This window comes from Aythya ferina (assembly GCF_964211825.1).
Source record: "Aythya ferina genome assembly, chromosome: 12".
NCBI classification, from domain to species: Eukaryota; Metazoa; Chordata; class Aves; order Anseriformes; family Anatidae; genus Aythya; species Aythya ferina.
The window spans coordinates 10,127,898-10,146,152 of record NC_140308.1 but is presented as its reverse complement, the minus strand read 5'-3'; the positions used below and the strand labels follow the sequence as shown (position 1 = coordinate 10,146,152).

Genomic DNA, 18,255 nt, shown 5'->3' with positions numbered 1-18,255 from the left:
CTTATAAAGTGAACATTCACAGAATCATAGAAAAATTAAGGTTGGAAAAGACCTTTAAGACCATCTGGTCCAACCATTCCCCTACCACCACTGTCACCCACTAAACCATGTCCCTAAGCAGCACGTCCAACCTCTCCTTGAACACCCCCAGGGACGGTGACTCCACCAAATCCCTGGGCAACTTGTCCCAATGCCTGACTGCTCTTTCTAAGAAAGAATGTGTCCTAATTGTTTTAACTGTTGAAGAGAAGTGCTCTTTGTTCAATTCTTTGTTTTAATTGTTGAAGAGTAGGGGCATGACGTTTCCGTTTTTCCACTCACCACGGACATCACCTGACTTCCAGGACTTTTCAGCTATGATGGAGAGAGGCTTGGCAATTCCATCAGCCTCTCAGGCCCCTGGGATTCACGTCATCAGGTCCCACAGACTTGTACCTGTTTAGATTCATCACGTGGTCTCGAATGTGCTCTTCACTTACAGTGAGTGGGACTTTGATCCCCCAGCCTCCATCTACAGGTTCAAGGAAATGAAAGACTTGGGAAGCCCGTCTACCAGTGTAGATGGAGGCAAAGAAGTTGCAGAGTACCTCAGCCTTCTCCATGGCTGTCATTACTAATTACTCAGATATAGGAACTCACTCTTAATATAAGAAATTAGCCACCTATAATGGCTTACACACCACTATTTTTACCCCTCGGTCTATTTTAACAAATATTAAAGGCGCTTGGTGGCCCTTGGGGACGACTCCTGTCATCCCAATGCAGCAGCCCGAAGGAAGCTGGGTCCTCTCTTGTGCTCTTCCTCGAGGCTCTGTGCAGAAGGGCTGCCACCTCTCGCACAAGGGCTGGTGGATAGGAAAGAAGCACTCCCACCTTTGCTCCACACCACCACTGTACCACTGGTTAGGCCCATGCCCCCTGCTGCTGTATGTCTGACAGGCCGGCCTGTTCCCCGCATTGCTGCGGTGCCAATGGTATCTCTGATAGGTGTCTGTGGGCTGGGCACCAGATGTCCCCTGGGCACTGGTGTCTTTTGTGCCGGAGGTGCTTTCCCTCTGCCCACAACACATCTTCCTCCCGTTAGCTGCCATCCCTCTTGGTGCTTACATGTACTAGATTATTTCGTGTACTGTTTACAAATGTTGTGAATTTTCCTCTGGATCTATTAATATTCTCAACTTCAACTATGTAAGGATCTTCAAATTTCATCACAAAGCTGTTTTCCTTTCCTTTGCATTAGGAGGCTACTCAAATTCAGCCCTAATGCTGTTCTTTCCAGTACTGCAGTCACTTTTCAATTGCATTTTGTTCTGCCATCCATTACAATTTCACATTCTAGTTATAGCCCCGGATACATACATTCTACCTCTGTACTGTCTTCCTGTACACAATTAACACCTGATTTCAGTTTTTATGTTGTCTAATTCCCCGTTTTGCATATTTGTATACCTTCTTAAGGCCTACTTGCCTTGTCTGATATGTTTGCCAGATATGAGCACTTCTTCCAGGATTTATTCTTACTTTTTGGGAAATTATTAGATTTTAATGCAGCTTGACATTTGAATACAACCTTTGGCCATATAGGGTGAAAAACCTTTTAAAACATCACAAGACTGATATGTCAAAAAAGAAGATTAACAAAGATTTTCAGAAATCTACACGTTGTTGCTTCTGTTTCAAGAATTCAAGTTTCTGTTGTGAATAAAAATAGATCTACCAGTTGTAAAGGGAAAGGATACAGAAGTGTAAGGGAACATACTCTACTTCAAATTGCCAATGCAGATTTTTGCATGGCTGTGCAGAGTCAGTAAACCTAGAACTGTAATTGCATCATACTGTTTTTCAATTTGCTTCACTTCAGTCCTACAGAATACTGAGATACCAGCCTCAACGTAACTATAACACCTCAGTGTACAGAAACTCATAGGTACAAATACATAACGTACTTTCCCATTCTAGAAAATCCCATTCACAACCTCCTAACCATTTCCAAGAAAAACTAGAAGTTAGCCACAACCGAGCAACAATTTGACATTAAATGAAAACAAAGGTCTTACCAATCCTTACTCAACGGCCTAATAAAGTAAAAAATGCAATAATGCCTTTCAAATGTCTACATTTTAGAGATAATCATATCTATCTTTAGTAAACACACCTGTGAGAGAAAAACAACTATACTGTCTACATTGTGAGTGGCAGCAATACATTTTTTCATTTAAAATATACTATTACAAGAAGGGAAATATGCTGTAAGGGTATGTTGAGCAGTATCTCATTATTCAACTGAGATGGTGCAACTATCGGTAGACTTTCACAGGCTGACACAAAGATCTTTTTAATGAAAAGACTAAACTAAAATCAGGAAATAGATGCTAACCCACCTTTTATGACCTCAACTTATGTTACTGACCAGCCACTTGACTTGCAATTGAAGAGAAATGTCCTTATATAATCCAGCTATGTACGGAAATGTTTAGTCAAAACTGCTGCTTTTCACCCTACTGTTAACTGTATGAAGGTTCCATAGCCAAAACTACCACAACAAACTACCTGACAGTGACAACAAAGCTAATGTTAACATTACTAAACAGTACATACATACATGTATAAATACATAAACATACATTGTCACATCCTAGCACACACTGACAGATGCTGACAAACCTTATAAGAACATTATAGCATGGCTTTACCAAGCAGACTTAAAGAATCAGATTACTTCTTTGTGTCTAATTTCATAATCTGCTAAACAAAATATTCTTCAAGAAGTCTGTGAAAATTAATGTCTTGTGTATCTTATAAATTACTTGGAAATACACAAAAGTATCACTCACACATATTTCAAGTCTCTCAGAAATGTGCTGGCAAGGAAGTTTTAAATTACCCTTTTTAAAATTTTACCACTACAGTTCCAACTTTAACTTTGCTTCTATAAACTCTTTCATCTCGCACTAACAGGCTAGAAACAGATCACAGATTTCATGAAATGCAGTACAAGCTACCAAGTGTATGCATTCCATTGTAAAAGGACAGAACATGCAAATGCCCTTCCAGCCTACAACAGGGAGTAGACGTGGGGATCACTGGTAGATGTCCGTATGTGGGTCTTGCACAGAAAAGCGACTGAAGATTTGTCAGCAGGAGGTATGCAGCTGATTGCTGATGGCCAGCTGCCTGCTGCCGGTGCAATGTGCAGTACCCAGACTGAGTGGGCAGAGGAACAGAAGATTTAGTAGGTGCGTCTCCATCCCCTTAGGTCACACCATGTGACTCGCAGCGCCCGGAGGAACTGGGGGCAGATGAAAGCTGGCAGCTGTGTGCCGCCTCAGGCGCTCAGAGGCTGCCAAACAGGGCTTACAAACATGTTAGCTCAGCAGCAGAATTAAAGCCCTCATTCAGGTTTATTTTGGAGTAAGAAACCAATGCGCATACAGAGGATGGGGGAAAACTTGCCCTGCAGGCTGAAGCCTAAGTACACCTTGACCTCTCCCTGCAAGCCTCAGTATCACAGGGCAGGCTTGACTAAGGGACCAAGACAGCTCATAATTTATATTGTTGTCCCAGCAACCTCTTCAGGTTCTGACAACCAGACACAGCTGACATTTGCTGCCCTCTGCTTATTAAATAGGCAATCATATTCTAAAGTCTAAAGCGCTATTATTTTGCCAGATCAGCAGGGAATTAAATCTGCTGCAGTGTTTACATAAAACAGTTATATGATTTTTCCACATTCACATCTTGCTCCAAATGATTTTATTTATTTATTTAAAGTTGTGCCAGAGTGACAAATAAAGCACGCTGTTGTTTATACCTGAGGAAGACCTATAGTAGGTTGGAGGCAGAAAGAGAACTGGAAATTCAGTCTTCATGTCTATCTTTAAGAAACTGATCTGATGTGCATCTAAATATATATATATTCAAATGCATAAAAAGGATGTAAAAAAATGTTTTGGAAAAGGAAGTACCATTGAATATGTTCTTCACTGCCTCTCATGGAACCTCTGGATGCAATTGCTGATACTAAGGAGAGGCAAAGCCAAACCATCCTTATCACAAACCTTGCTCCAGAAAGGTAGAAGAAAACTGTTCCCTTATCTCTTCTCCGAGCTCTCTGTCTGGGCACACAAAAGTGGTTAGAAAAAGGGCACTGCTACCTCCTTAGTTGCCACCCACTTTTTCAGCAGTGCTTCAAAAATCCAAAATCACTATTTTTTTTTTCCTACAGACATAGAAAAAAAATTGCAGATCTGAAGTGTTGAAAATTCTACTGTTACCTTCCTGTAGTGGAAAAGTCAGACACTACCTTCACAGTATTCATTTGACAAGAGAAAGTTCCTACTGGAGTATTTTGATGAGATACAAAAACGCCTCTTTCAGCTCCAGAGATTGCTTGCAGAAAGCTTGCCCCATTATACACCCAAGTTCTGGAAATCTGTATTTAAGTAGTCCTGTTACTTTATAATAACAGACTACTTGTTACAACAATCTTAGCAGGCAGGACTCCATCCGCCTGTATGCGATCTGGAAGACAATGTAAACAACAGAGATGGATTTCCCCTCCCCTGCCTCCTTTTCAGCTTTTTAAAAAGTTAAATACATTAGGTTGAGCAGAATTTAGAACAGCTATTGTGCTTTGGGAAATATTCAAACATAAACCAAGTATGTCTCAGAGCAAAGTTAAACTCTAATTTGGGAATGAGTCTCAAATGTTCCTCACTAGTTTTATCGGAAATTAGAGTACACACTTGAAATTTTGTAAAATCAAGTAAAAATCTAGAAAAGAAAAGCTATCTTTTATAAATGTATATGACTGTTACTTGTTCTATGTAATTCCTCAAATTCTTGGAGAGCCACATGGGAACCTTTTGGTAAGAAAGCTAAGACTATTACTGTATTTCATTTGCTTGCATAGCTGCTGTTGGCTTAAGTAGCAGATTGCATCAGTACAGATACACTTGTTATACAAAACCTAAGGAAATTACAATGCTGCTGTGTTAAACTGAGGGCTGCTGTCTTTTAAATATCTCTTCCAAAATCACTTTTATCGTGACACTAGACACCAGTTAAACAATTAATAATACTTGACTACATCTCTTTACTTCTCATTCCTTTCTGCTGTCATTCTTACCCGTCGCATTTTGTTTTGCATCAGTCCCCATTCTCTATTTCCTTTTGCTTTGCTTATAAACACACAGGATACAAAGACTCACAAGTCTGACACAGGTCTGTGTGGTAGCACAACAAATCAATAGATACAACTGATCCTTCTCACACAAAGCATTCAAATTTGTATGCAAATCTAGCAATGGAGTCAAATTAAGTTCTAAGAGTTTTCTAGATAACCATGATAAACAAAAATAGAGTCGTTGGCTTATATTATGAAAAGGTATCAGATACAAAAATAGAGTTTGTTAAGAAGGGCTACATGTTTAGCTCATACATCAGTAAAAGAACACTTGCCTTTTATAATGTTAAAAGCAACAGTTGCAGCAGTCACACAAAATGAGTTTTTTTGTTAACTAAGCAAGAGTTAAGCCCTGTAGGTAGACTAAAATCATGTACCACTATGAAACTCCAACAGTATGATTTTGTAGAAGGAAATTACTGTGCTGGACAGGATCAGTTTTAATTTAGATTTCTGCTAGACTAATGAGGTAATCTTGGGTCAAGCTTGGGTTAGAAAAAAGACCAATCTAGCCCTTGACTCAATTCTAATTAATATACATTTTACTTAAGCAGGAATAAAAACAATTTGACTCAACTGGAAAGCATTACTTTCATTCCTTTGATCCCATGGTATCTTTTTTGTCCATTACCCAGTTTTCTAACTCTGGACAGCAAAGGTAACACCACACCTCATCTTCAGCCAAACACCTGCTGTCACTTCTGCTCCAACCACAGGAAAACAGGCTGGAAGTGTCATGGACTTCAATTTTACAAAAGTATATGCAAATAGTTCTGCCGAACAGTAAGACTACTGTTGCACGAAGCTCTTAAATACTTCCAGAATTCATGTAGGGGTAATACATTATCCTTGGAAACACGGGAAACTTTTTTGGCAATACCTACTATTTTTAAACTAATACCCAATTTTGAAGATCTACACACTGAGCGTCACATGCAATAAATTTGTTACTAGTTATAGTTAAACCTTGTTTCTTCATGAGCAGTATTTGCATATGCAAATGTAACACTGTTCCTCTCCTGTCCTTCCCAGGAGTTCACAATCAACTCCAGTTATCAAAATTTGTGACTGTTATCACAATATATCTGTACATCTGAAGTAATCTCTACTCAAAAGGAAAAAATACATTTAACATAAAAGCGGTAAGCTTGATAACGCAGCAGGATTTTCATGAAAGTATTTTGACTGATAACGACAAGACCACTTCTTTCTAAGATGCAAGTTTAATATTAACATTTAAAGGCACAGCAACAACTTTATAACTTCAGGAGAATCTTGTACTCTAAAGACAAATCCACAGCAGTGTTGCATAGACTTAGTACTGAAATAGTGTTAGCACTTATCTGGGTACAAACAATAAAACTGTGGAAAAGGGAACGTGTAAACAAAGTGACTTAGATAACCTCCTGCATGTATTGACAGAACCACTGGCATTCCTCCTGTATCATGGCCACAGCATTGGTAACCTGATGCAGTAAAACATTTATGAAACAATCAAGTTCTGAGGACTCTTTGCTGCCTATATATTGCTGTATTTCAGTTGCAGTATTTTATTACTTCAGCTATCATACTCATAGTTTTTCCTTCCTTCCATCTACCGACCCTCAGATGGGTTACAGAGCTAAATGGAAGTTTAATTCAAACTTATTTCTGTCCAAATGCTCCATGTCTCAGTGGAATTTTTATAAGAAACCTTTTAAGAGAAGATGGTTGCTTTTGAATCAATACTTGTATGTCAGTTATGATATAATAGAAGGCGTCAGATATCACATCACCAAATATACTGAATTACTGGTACAATCTGCAAGTACTTTAGTTTCACTAAAAAGGTGAATAAATGAACTTACCAAAACAAACAAAATCCTTTTCATTTGCTTCTCATTTCAATAATGCCTTTTGAAAACAGGGATAACTGCAGAAGACTATTATTTAAATATTTTACAAGAAGCCACTCCTATTGAGTTGATAAATATTAATATTGTGACAAGAAGTTATTCTGAATAAAATTGTTTTCATAATATAATTAAATATATAACACTCGAGTTTCAGTACTTCTGCGAAGAGAATTTATGTTCTTATGTGGGGTTTAAAATTTCAAAGGCAGTTTTAGAACTATGTAAGATATACATCATGAAATCTACATATTATGTACACATTTCATTAGCATTTTTAAGTGAGAGAAGGATCCTATGGCTTCTTACAGAACTCTCTCTCTGAACAGCCCAGATGTTTTTGCACGTACACCTCAGCAAAGAACACTTTTCTAAATTTGAAACTTAAATAAACAAGTTTCTAGTTACAGAAGACACTGCAGACATGGGGGATGACAGCACCCAGGTGGAATGGGTTCCACAATGATGCAGGACTATGGAAAAAACCTGCCCCTGGTCAGCTTATACAAGAACTGGGTGCTTCCAAAGCTCCTCGCCAGTGTAACAGTCACAGCAGCAACCTGCTTAAATACATGCTACTGTTAAAGGACTACATCTAACTGTAGAAAGATGGGCTATCAGCACTGATAAAGGTATGTAAATGGACTGTCTTCTGGCTTCCCATGAAATTAGTAAGGCTTCTATTATGAATATCAACAGGTTTGAGATTTCACTTGCATGCTTAACGAGTACATCTGAGAATAGATTCATCTGAGAGTTATCCGAACTGATCTAGGTCCTGGATACATGCCCAGACATTTATGGTGTCTGGTTTAAATTTTTATTATTATGCAATATTCTTGGTTGGTGATGACACAAAGATTTTAACCAAGTTAATCTTTCAGGATCAACAAACTCAGCTACTTCACTTTTAAATTAAAAGATTTTTAGCCAACAGATACTGAATATGTAGAAAAATAGCCATGATAGAAAGGACGTTTAGGATCTTACCTCCTCCAACTCTCTTTCAAGAGATTTATATTATTAATTACTAGGTGTTTACTCAATTATTCCTAATCTTAATCTATTCTTGCTATCAGTTATATGGCTTGTTTTATGTCCTATTTAATGAACCCTTTTAATAGAAATTAGGGAACTCATTTTCTTTAACTTGCATTTGTGACTTGTGACAGTATTCTTCCAACAGACAACATAAATCAAAGTGTATTTTCTAAAACCTAATTTTAAAAGCTTTACTCATGCAGTATGAAATAGACATTGCTCACAAATTATGTTATTTCTTATATCAAGTTGTACTGAGAGTTATATGTTTCAGAATTTGTTTAAAAACAATGTAAATAGTTCCCTGAAATAGTCTCAGTGGAAAATAATTTCACTAGTTAAATAGGTTTACTATTAAAATCATGTAATGTCCACTACAAAATCATAGAAAGCTGTAGCAATTTAAAAGTGTGAAAGTAAATGGAGAGTTTTAAGCAACATAAACCCCCACAGGCACATTCTCCTACTGCTTTCACTCAAGTCCATTTGAAACAGGCTAATACTAAAGCAAAATAAGTCAATCAAACTGAAATAAGAGTGGGTTTGTACTGATTTAACTAAAACAGTGCACGTCTGTGTGTGAATGAAACCTGCCTGTTATGTCTAGTTTCTGCAGTAAGACCATACGTAGATGGACCTTCTGTTTGTTTTGGTAAGTATTTAAACGCAATTTAAACTTGGTTTATGCAGTTTGTTTGAAACAATATGCAGAGTGGTCTGAGGTCTGGCTAATAAATGGAATATGATAGAGTTACTGAACAAAAATAAAATCATCATCATTCTACCAAACTCATTTCTAAACTAACTTCCTCCCTATGACTTTTGTCTTCAGTAAATATCTTGAAGCTCACTTAGGACTAGTTTTCTTCCCATTATGGTCTACATTATTTTTCTTAGACTTCATACGTTGGTTACATTTGTTTTAGATATTCACCCATTTCTATGTGGCAGGGATCCAGGATATAGTACTAATCACACACAGTTTTGGAGAGGACCATTCCAGACTGCTTTGTTAGTAGAAGGAATGCAGTGTCACTGTTCAAATGCAGGCACAGTATGAAGCCTATAACATTATATGTTTCATAATAATGAAATTATCAGCTGCTTTGCTGATAAGAAAATTATCTGACAATTGTATCGCTGAATATATAACACAAGCTAAAAATGTTGTAGATTTTTTGGATGTCCTCCTTATACTTCCTAAAGCACAACCTAGGAGCCACTTTACCACTGGCCAGAAGAATACCTGAGCAGCAAGGGTCTTCAGGCAATATTTGAGACATCACAGAAATGCAGTTTCAAATTCAACTTATTATCAAAGCTGAAAGTATTATATTCATCTGGTCATTCAAAACCTAGAAGAAACCTGTTTTCTCTCTCAGGTACTGGTCACATGCATATTTAAGAGTAGTCCAGTTGGCAGTGAAGTTTTGAAATTTATACAATTTCGTACAAGTAGATTCAAAACTTTTAATTTCAAATAACAAAGCTATGCAAAAGACCCTCTAATGAACCATTTGTACTATAAAATCCATTTTTGCGTGTGTTTGTTGTTTCTTTTAATTTCATCAATGCAACTAAGGGATAGGCATATAATCATTATCCAATGCAGAAAAAATATAAAAAATATTAAACTACAGTCTTGTCAATCCCACTTCCCCTTTGCAGAAGTTAACGCAGAAGAATATGTTTTTATTAAATATATTTAAATATTTTAAGTGAAAGTCTCTAAATTAGCTGAAGAAAGAGACTTAGAACCCTAATTACTAAAAACAGAGACATGCTTATATTTCTTATGGTTTCAAATATGTGGAATGAAATTCAACTTCAGAGAGAGGCAAGGTGCCAGAAAATTATACACTTTCATTACAAGGGTGGGAAAAAAGGCAGGGCTAAGGTACAAAAGAATAGGGTGCAGCACTCAAAACAGAAAACCTAGTACTCTGCACTTACTCAAACACGTTATCGTATCCAGGAACACCACTACTTGAAAATCACGTATCAGTTTGATCTGAGCATTTTTACTTAGGTTACCACCAAAATATTCACTACCTCTTTATTAATACCATTATTACTTACAATACAATTTCATACACATGCTTTTATTCATACATCAGCACCATGTCACTCCCTCTAGTGGGTAAGAAATGCAGCTTGTATGGAAATTCCAAATTTTCATACCAGGGAGAGGTAATCCCACAGTCACACCAAAAGCAATAGCTCTGGCTAGAGTGCAAATCTTCCATCACAGCTATAAAGAGAGCCACTATTTCATTCTGACTATTAGGAAATGTGTTTTTCTAGTCCTGGAATTTGCCTTTGCTTCTCCAAGTTTCCAGTGACCAAAAAAGAATTACAACGAACAGAAATACTGCGGCAGCAAGAAATGCAGTTATTTCTTTCACTTCCAGCAGCATGGCACTTCTAGTACTCAGCTCAAATGCAAGTTTTGCCTGCCATCAGTTATTTCCACATATTTTCAAATCTGAGTCTTCCTTTGCATATACTGGCCACGCACTAAAGTAGTATTAAAATGCTGTGTCTTTTCCTGCCAAATTACGTTGTTACTCTATTTCATTTGAATACTTGACAAAGCCAACACTGGAAACACTAAGGCATGGCCTAAAGTTTAAAGAACTCATTTCAGCAAATCTTACTATGTAATCACATAGTAAGTAATCACATAGAAAAAAGACAAAACTCAACTATGTACTTGGATTTTTTGCCTGCTACATATATAAACTCTGTGTAGCTAACGGAACTACAGAATACTGCCAGAAGAGAAACAAAACAGGAAGAACAGGTCAATAGAAAGAACTTGTTATATGCATTTTTCTGTATATATTACCTTCTAATGTATCATTATTACCTTCTAATGCATATACCCAAATAAGTTAGTTAAAGAAAAAAACAGCATGAGTTTGCTGTATATGTTGCTGCTAATTTTTTTAAAACAGAAATGACTTTCAGCTGATAGATATTTTAGTCTTTTTAATTGGCTTAAGTCACAACTTGATCCTAAGCTATAAAATGCCTTAAGCAAAGGACAGCCACTCTCATTTACAGCAAATTAAAGTACTCAGTACTTCACTAAATGTTACTCTAACAATAATGTATCAAAACTTCAACTGAAATTATTTGATATTTTTTAGATTATTCTAATGTAGACTGATGAGTAAACAGCCTAATCCCACCACAGAGAAAATGACTGGCAATTACCTTACTTGAAAGACTGTTGCCAGAACAAAATTGTTAAGTAACACATTTCTGAGAAAGTGACATTTTACAAAAAGACAAAGGCATATATTTTCCACCAAAATCTAATGCTGCTGTCATCAACAACCCAACAAAAGCTACAGCTACCTAAAATGGAAATGAAAATGTAATGTATGGAAATATTCTCTTATAAAATCTCCTTAGGCTTCACATGTATTAATGTATTAGTTTGCAAACATTAAGATCAAAGGCAAAGCAACAAATACATCCTAAAAAGTTTTTAGTCAGATTTTTATTAACGATATACAAGTAGCAAGGCATAAAAAATTAATATGTTCAAGCCTTGAAATGTCAAGTGTAATGATCTCTAGCTCTGCTTACCTCCTTTGCTTTTTGTTTCAGTCTAGCTTGCTCTGGGTCTTCTTGCCTTGAGCGACTCTACATGTTTAAAAAAAAATGGGGAAAAAAGGTTAACAGATGGTTTAAGAACCCCTCATCTGTTGCAGTAAGTTAAAAAATAGCAAAGAAAGGGGAACAAGACACAAGGTGTGAAAGATGGGTTGCTTAAATTCATAGAAGTGCAATTTCAAACCTGTAGGCCTCACCAAAAAGACTGTTAAATATTCAGTTGTAAATAAGACCTACTCCAGATTTTTATTTTTATTTTTAAAAAGCACTAATACTATGTTTTTCCCAATTTCCATAATTCCAAGAGTGGAATTGACACCCTTTCCCCTATCTGATCTTTTTAATTTAAACCCCTCATAATCAATCATTTTAAAATAATTTACAGTTCACAACTCAGTTGTTCTTTTTTTAATCTGTTGGCACAGAACATGCAGAAAACAGTTGTAAAGTCACCCTCTCAGATAGTAAGCCTTCACAAATAAAGATGTTACATTCTGTATGAGCTTGCTTTGAGTACAGAATAGAAATGCATGCAAAATTCAACTCATTCATGTACTACTACTAATATTAAAGTTGATTAATGTTGGCATTTTTTAAACAGAACACATAATACTATATAGCACCTTTTATATTTTCTTTCAGGAATGGGAATAGCTCAAAAAATGCATTAAGAATAACCATTTAAGTGCAGTAAGAACCCATAATAGTACATATCTGCAGATATACATTGTTTTACAACCATATGTTAAAACTACTGAGTTTTTATTTATGCTCACTAAGTATACCCAAATTGAGGAAATTCAAAACTCCAGAGGTCGATAATATATGCATTATTATACTACTTTAATTGTACAATTTCTCGGTTTTTAGAAAAAGTTCCAAAGAAAGTTCTAAGAAGCTACAATAAAACTTGTGACATCCACGGAAAACTGTTGTCCCAGACATCTGACAGATGTAATTGTTTTATTTCAGTATTTCTTGGAGATTTAAAGTGATATTATTTACACATGAATAAATGAATAAAATGAATATATGAATAAAATTCCTATGTCCTCTCCTTTCTCTGCCTCTTTCTAGGTTAAAGACAGACCTGAAACTTGGAAGCATGTTAATTTGTACACTTACATAGGCTTATTTTTTTCCCATTGTTTGAATTTTTCATAACATATTATTTTCAGAAGTTAAAAACTCGTGAAGAAAACCAAAGCAAGGTATGTTTTAAGGGTAGAGGGACATATGATATTGTTGACTTACCTGGAGAGAACCTTGGCTATGTCTTGGCAGACACAGCAACAATAACTCAGATTTCTCTATCCTTTATTTACCCTTTTTTTATTTATTTACTGAACTGAGATTATTTTTTCACCTAATATAGCACACACATATAACACACTAATAGAGCACGTCCAAATTAAACAATAAAGGGATTTTTAGAAGATGTACTTAACTCTTCCAATGTGCACCTTAGCTTCACTTTACACCACCACCTACTAGTGACTTTGTGCCTGTTAGCATAAAAGGTGGTTTGACAGGAAAGCATTTGGAGTACAGTAATGAGAAATTAAAATCTGTAGATAGCTAATGACTGAATTAGGCTCTCATGTAAGTTGTGCCAACCAAGAAAGAAACTCCAACTTTATGTAGACTGAGATTGCTTCTAACTGCTGTGGTCAGACAAAAAGAAAATGCAGCTAATCTGACCTCGTTGCTGTTTAAAGAACAAAAATACACATATTCAGGAAATTATGTGGATATGCCAGAGAGCTGGGACTCTATTCTGTAGAGTAATTACTAAGAACTTGATTATATTTTTACCTATCAAGGTGTGTATGTGCTATGAGTTGCTTCTCTAGGAGATGGATTTGGGTAAGTATTTAAGAACTAAGCTGAATTACGTCCTTGCTCTGTCACTTTGTGGTGACAGTACAATCATTGTGTGCCTCAGTTTCTCCAATATGCTGCATGGGAAATCATATTTAGCTCTTTCATGTTTTTTGATGATAAATTTATTAAAAGTACAACGAACTTCTATTGCCTTCCAAGTCTTGCAGTGAAAGAAGTACAGAGATACAAAGTGTATTCATACTACTGTATGAAGCTGAATCATTTGCCAAATGTAAAGCACAAGTTAAAAGCACTTCAGCGTAAGGAGAAAGCATGAAGTCCTTGGAGAATCAAGCTGAGACTTCTAATATTGTTACCAAGTTTCTACAAGAAAGAATCCTGGAAAACATACCAGATCCATGTTGCATTTAGGGACATTGTGAGAAAAATCAAAGCAAGAGATACAAAATAACATCTACATTTCCTGGGCTCAATAAGTGAAGGGAAAAACTCTACAAAGTACTACAGGTTTAATTTTTTTTTTTAAAAAAAAGCATTTTTTTACATTTAATAATTTTTTTCTTTGGTTGGTTGTTTTTCAGGAATTGACCAAATAAAAGTAGATCTGGAGTTCAGGATAATCGGAGAAAGCAGACCTTGAAAGTAGGCAAAAAAGTAAAGCCGATGTATTCTGTGTAAACCTCTAGCTTATTCATAACAAATTAATAGAAATTGTTACTTGGATGAAAATGGCTATCAGCTACTGAGTGACATTAAATACAGGGATTTAATCACTAATGATGAATCAAAATACTAGGTATTTTAAAATACTAGGTGATGCTAGATATATAAACCCAGATTATAAAGTGTTAAGTGTGATTACTGGTGTAATGATCACACTAATAAAATAACAGAATTTTAGCTATCAGTTTCTTTTTGTGTTCAGATAAATTTTAATAGTTTTCCAACTGAAGATTGCTGAGAATAAAATGCTTTCTTGATGACTGTCATGTCAGTTTGGAAATCAGTAAACTAGAGAAATAAAATCATCAGTATATGAAGACTAAAGTGTGTTAGGAAAATAAAAAGGATATACAATAACAATTTTATTAATTCCTCATTTTATCAATTCCTCATTTTATCATCTAATATAACTTACAAAAGGCTTCTTCAATGCTGATGTAACACAGATTAAAACAAATACAGCAAACAAAAATGTCAAACTTAATAGAGGTGCCTAGATAAGCTTTAAAAATGTCACTGGCTTCTCTTTACACTCCATTCCACACATAAGCATCTTTTCCTTCCTCAAGAGTTTGAATAAATTTGCTCTTACTCAGTTCTTGTAGCTCTTCCCTATATCTCACCATTTTTATTCACCAAATATTTTAATATTTGAGTTTCATTGAGCTACTGGCTAATTGTTCTTTTACTTTCATTCAAGTTTCAATTTTTTCTTCAAAGACATCTAATTCTCTTGAGTTTGTCTTGCTTTCTCCTTCGCCTGTAACTTCCAAATGTTAATATGCTGCATCTCAGTTGCTTTGTCAAACATGTTTTTCCAAAATCCTTTAATGCACCAATGCTTGTTTCCTCTAAAGCTTCAGAAGCACCCACCACTCACAGAACTCCCTAGTCACATAATTTCAAGGAGTTCATCATGACTCTTCCCCACCCCTCTCTATTTTTCTTGTCTATATCTGTAAATAAAGAAAGCTAGGTTTATGTAATACATTTTCATGTTGGTGAATAAACATCCTTAGAAGCAAGCCAGCTTCCCATAGTAATTTTAGAGAAACCTAGGACTGATCATAACCAGATAACATACTTTTAAATACATTAAATGCTGTCTCCTGCTGAGAACATATTCACCAAACCAGGTTTGTTAACATTTCTCCTAAACATAAGCTACTTTTATTAGACCAGACAGCCTGATATTTTAATTGTTAAGAATGAAAGTGCTTTGTGTTAGAGAACTTGCTATCTTATTTATCTGAAAACTGCATAGATCACATTAGCTCTATGGAAATATCAGACTTTGAAAGTATGAAAAGCAGCATATGTTAAATGTGTGTATTCAAAACACATTAGAAATATTGGGCTTCATTTACATGATACCAAATTCCCTAATGTTCCAAACCTCAGTTTTTCTCATTGTTTGTGTTAAGAAAGAATGCCACAAAAACAGACATCTAATTACACACGTAACAGAGTAGTTTTAAGAAGTGCATTTTGTATTACATACAATGGTCTTAAACTAGAAATCAAAAGTATTTTTAAAAGAATATCTTTACAACTTCACCGTAATACATGCAAAAAATATATTTTTTAAACTGGGGGATACTCTCTGCATCTATGCAGATGAGCAGACTAACAGTCCTTCTGATGTGTTGAACTAGGACCATTATTCAGTATTTTGTTGTAATTTGTAAAATCAAAGCTGCACTATTGCTACATTTCTTCCCCAGTAATAACAACAACAACAAGTTTTCTGTTAGATTTAGAATAATTTTGAAGTCTTCAGCTTGTTAAACCCATGTTTGAAAAGCTCTCGGGGCTTCTCTTCCTAGACACACGCTTGTTGCCTGCATTTAGCAACACCTGCTCCTAGTTAAGGCACCCACAGCTCTACTCACCCTTCCCAATACATATACTGGAAGTCTTTAATGCTTCAAATTCATCTTTTTTCATTAAATAAAGTTAAGAGTCACAACTGCAGGTGCTGTACTATGGAGAGGCACTGCTGTGCCAACAGTTTCAATTTTAAACCTATTTTTCCCCATTGATGACATTAGAACTTCACCCACGGCTGTACCAGCTTATAACTTTCACTTTTAATTAAAGAAATTAAATTGGCAACATGAAACACTTTGCTTTCACATTAGCTTTGTTAATAAAAAGTGAGAGTTAAAAGCAGCATAGCTGAGGGTAAAACCCTATTCAGAGCTACGACCACAGCAAGGTGGAATGCAAGAGTAGAGGTCTAAAAGAAGATTCATTTTAAAATCATTAAAATTGAAGTAACAAATTTTTGAAAATTATCTCAACACAATAATTCACTCTTTGCTCTCCTCTCATCAGAAGTGAGTTACAAGTTTCAGTTCAGAGAGCGCTTCATCTCACAAAAAGCTGCATTACATCAACTGTACTCTCAGAAGAGAAGGAAATGATTAAATTGGCATGACGACTGAACTCATCTCGCGCTCAGAGAGATAGCCCCTTCAAGTAATGACAAGGAGGTGCACGTGACAGCACAGTGCAAGGAAATCTGCATTGCCAAGTTTCAGTGATCTCTCTCCAATAAAAAGCACTTCCATCTACGGTGCTATCAAAATCTGTATCATCCATAAATACTACTAAACTTTGAAACAACATTAAAAAAAATCCATTTACTTAATTATACTTTTTATAGAATAGAGACCACAAAGCAGATCTTACTCCTGTAATAACTGTACTTAAATTTTAAGAACTCCATACCAGACAGGCTTGTGTTACTAAGACAAAACACTCAAAATAATACACCTATAGAATGTATATACTGGAAAATCATCACATTAAATTTGATAAAAAACAGGCATTTAGCCAGCTAGAGCAGATGAAATAACACAGTAATTCTCATGTTATCAGCTTTATTATAAATTATACCATAGAAGTATTATTTCTTGATTTTCTGAAAACAAGGATAACCCCAAGCTGCGTGTCTTACACAAAGAATCTCTCTCCAAACACAAATTCAGAAATAAAATAAAATCAAAACAGAATAATCCAGTATGAACTCCTATTCTTCCTGCTGCCAGAAATATTTCCACGACTACCTCAGAACCAGAACCTCATTCTATTTGACACACAACCTACATTTTCCAGATTTTGGAAATAGCTATGAAAGCAGCAAGGGTGAATAGCTATGAAAGCATTTTTTACTGCAGCAAGACCTGCACTCTGTGTTTTTAGAATGTCTACACAACACACACCATGTCAAACGTAAAGGTAAACTCCTCAAGTTATTTCAGTCTGGCTTTTGACCTTTCTGCTATCTTAAGACTTTCCTTAGCTCTTTTTCTGATTTCCCATACCAGCCACCAAAGACAAAGTCAAAAGGCCCCTGCTTATGCACACATGTGGAAACAACAGCTAGTGGGTTCTTAACTAGGAAGAAAAAAAAAAAAAGAAAAAAAAAGGAAAGGCGTGACTCTCCCACATATTTTCTTTAAAGAAAGTCCACCTTGCATATGTATATGCATATATACAGACACACACACACACGATGCCCAGATGCCTCTCCTTTTGCCATTATTCCTTTACCGTTATTAATTTATCGGGAAGATAATCCCAAAGTAATGATAATCAAAGTAGTTGTAGTATCTCCTTGTACAGCTTCTGTATTTAACTCATCATACCTGAATGTTTTAAACAGGAGCTGTCCTAGCAGATGACAACTTTGGATCTCACAGTTTCGGTGATCAATTTTTCTTGAAACACTTTTATTAGAAAAGTATTGCTAGAAAGTAAATCAAAAACTCTTTGGGCCATACGTTCTATGTTGGTATACATATATTGTGGGTCATGATGCAAAGACCCCTACCCCTGAGGAATATGAGATCGTGCTAACTCCTGAAACCATATAGTCTTGTTTTTTAGTTAACTAAAAATAAATTAAAGTTAAAAATAAACTATACAGTGCATTGCTAC

The 18,255-nt window shown here is 35.7% G+C and overlaps 1 protein-coding gene across 2 annotated transcripts in view; it reads right to left on the bottom strand.

The window, feature by feature from the left end:
* The window catches only part of LOC311443543 (transcription initiation factor TFIID subunit 4-like), a 143,499-nt gene that overhangs the window by 59,665 nt on the left and 65,579 nt on the right, over window positions 1-18,255 (bottom strand). For both annotated transcript variants that reach the window (XM_084533808.1, XM_084533807.1), the window contains exon 13: window positions 11,716-11,772. In XM_084533808.1, the coding sequence (XP_084389934.1) occupies window positions 11,716-11,772 (57 nt within the window). The remainder of the gene's footprint in view (window positions 1-11,715; window positions 11,773-18,255) is intronic.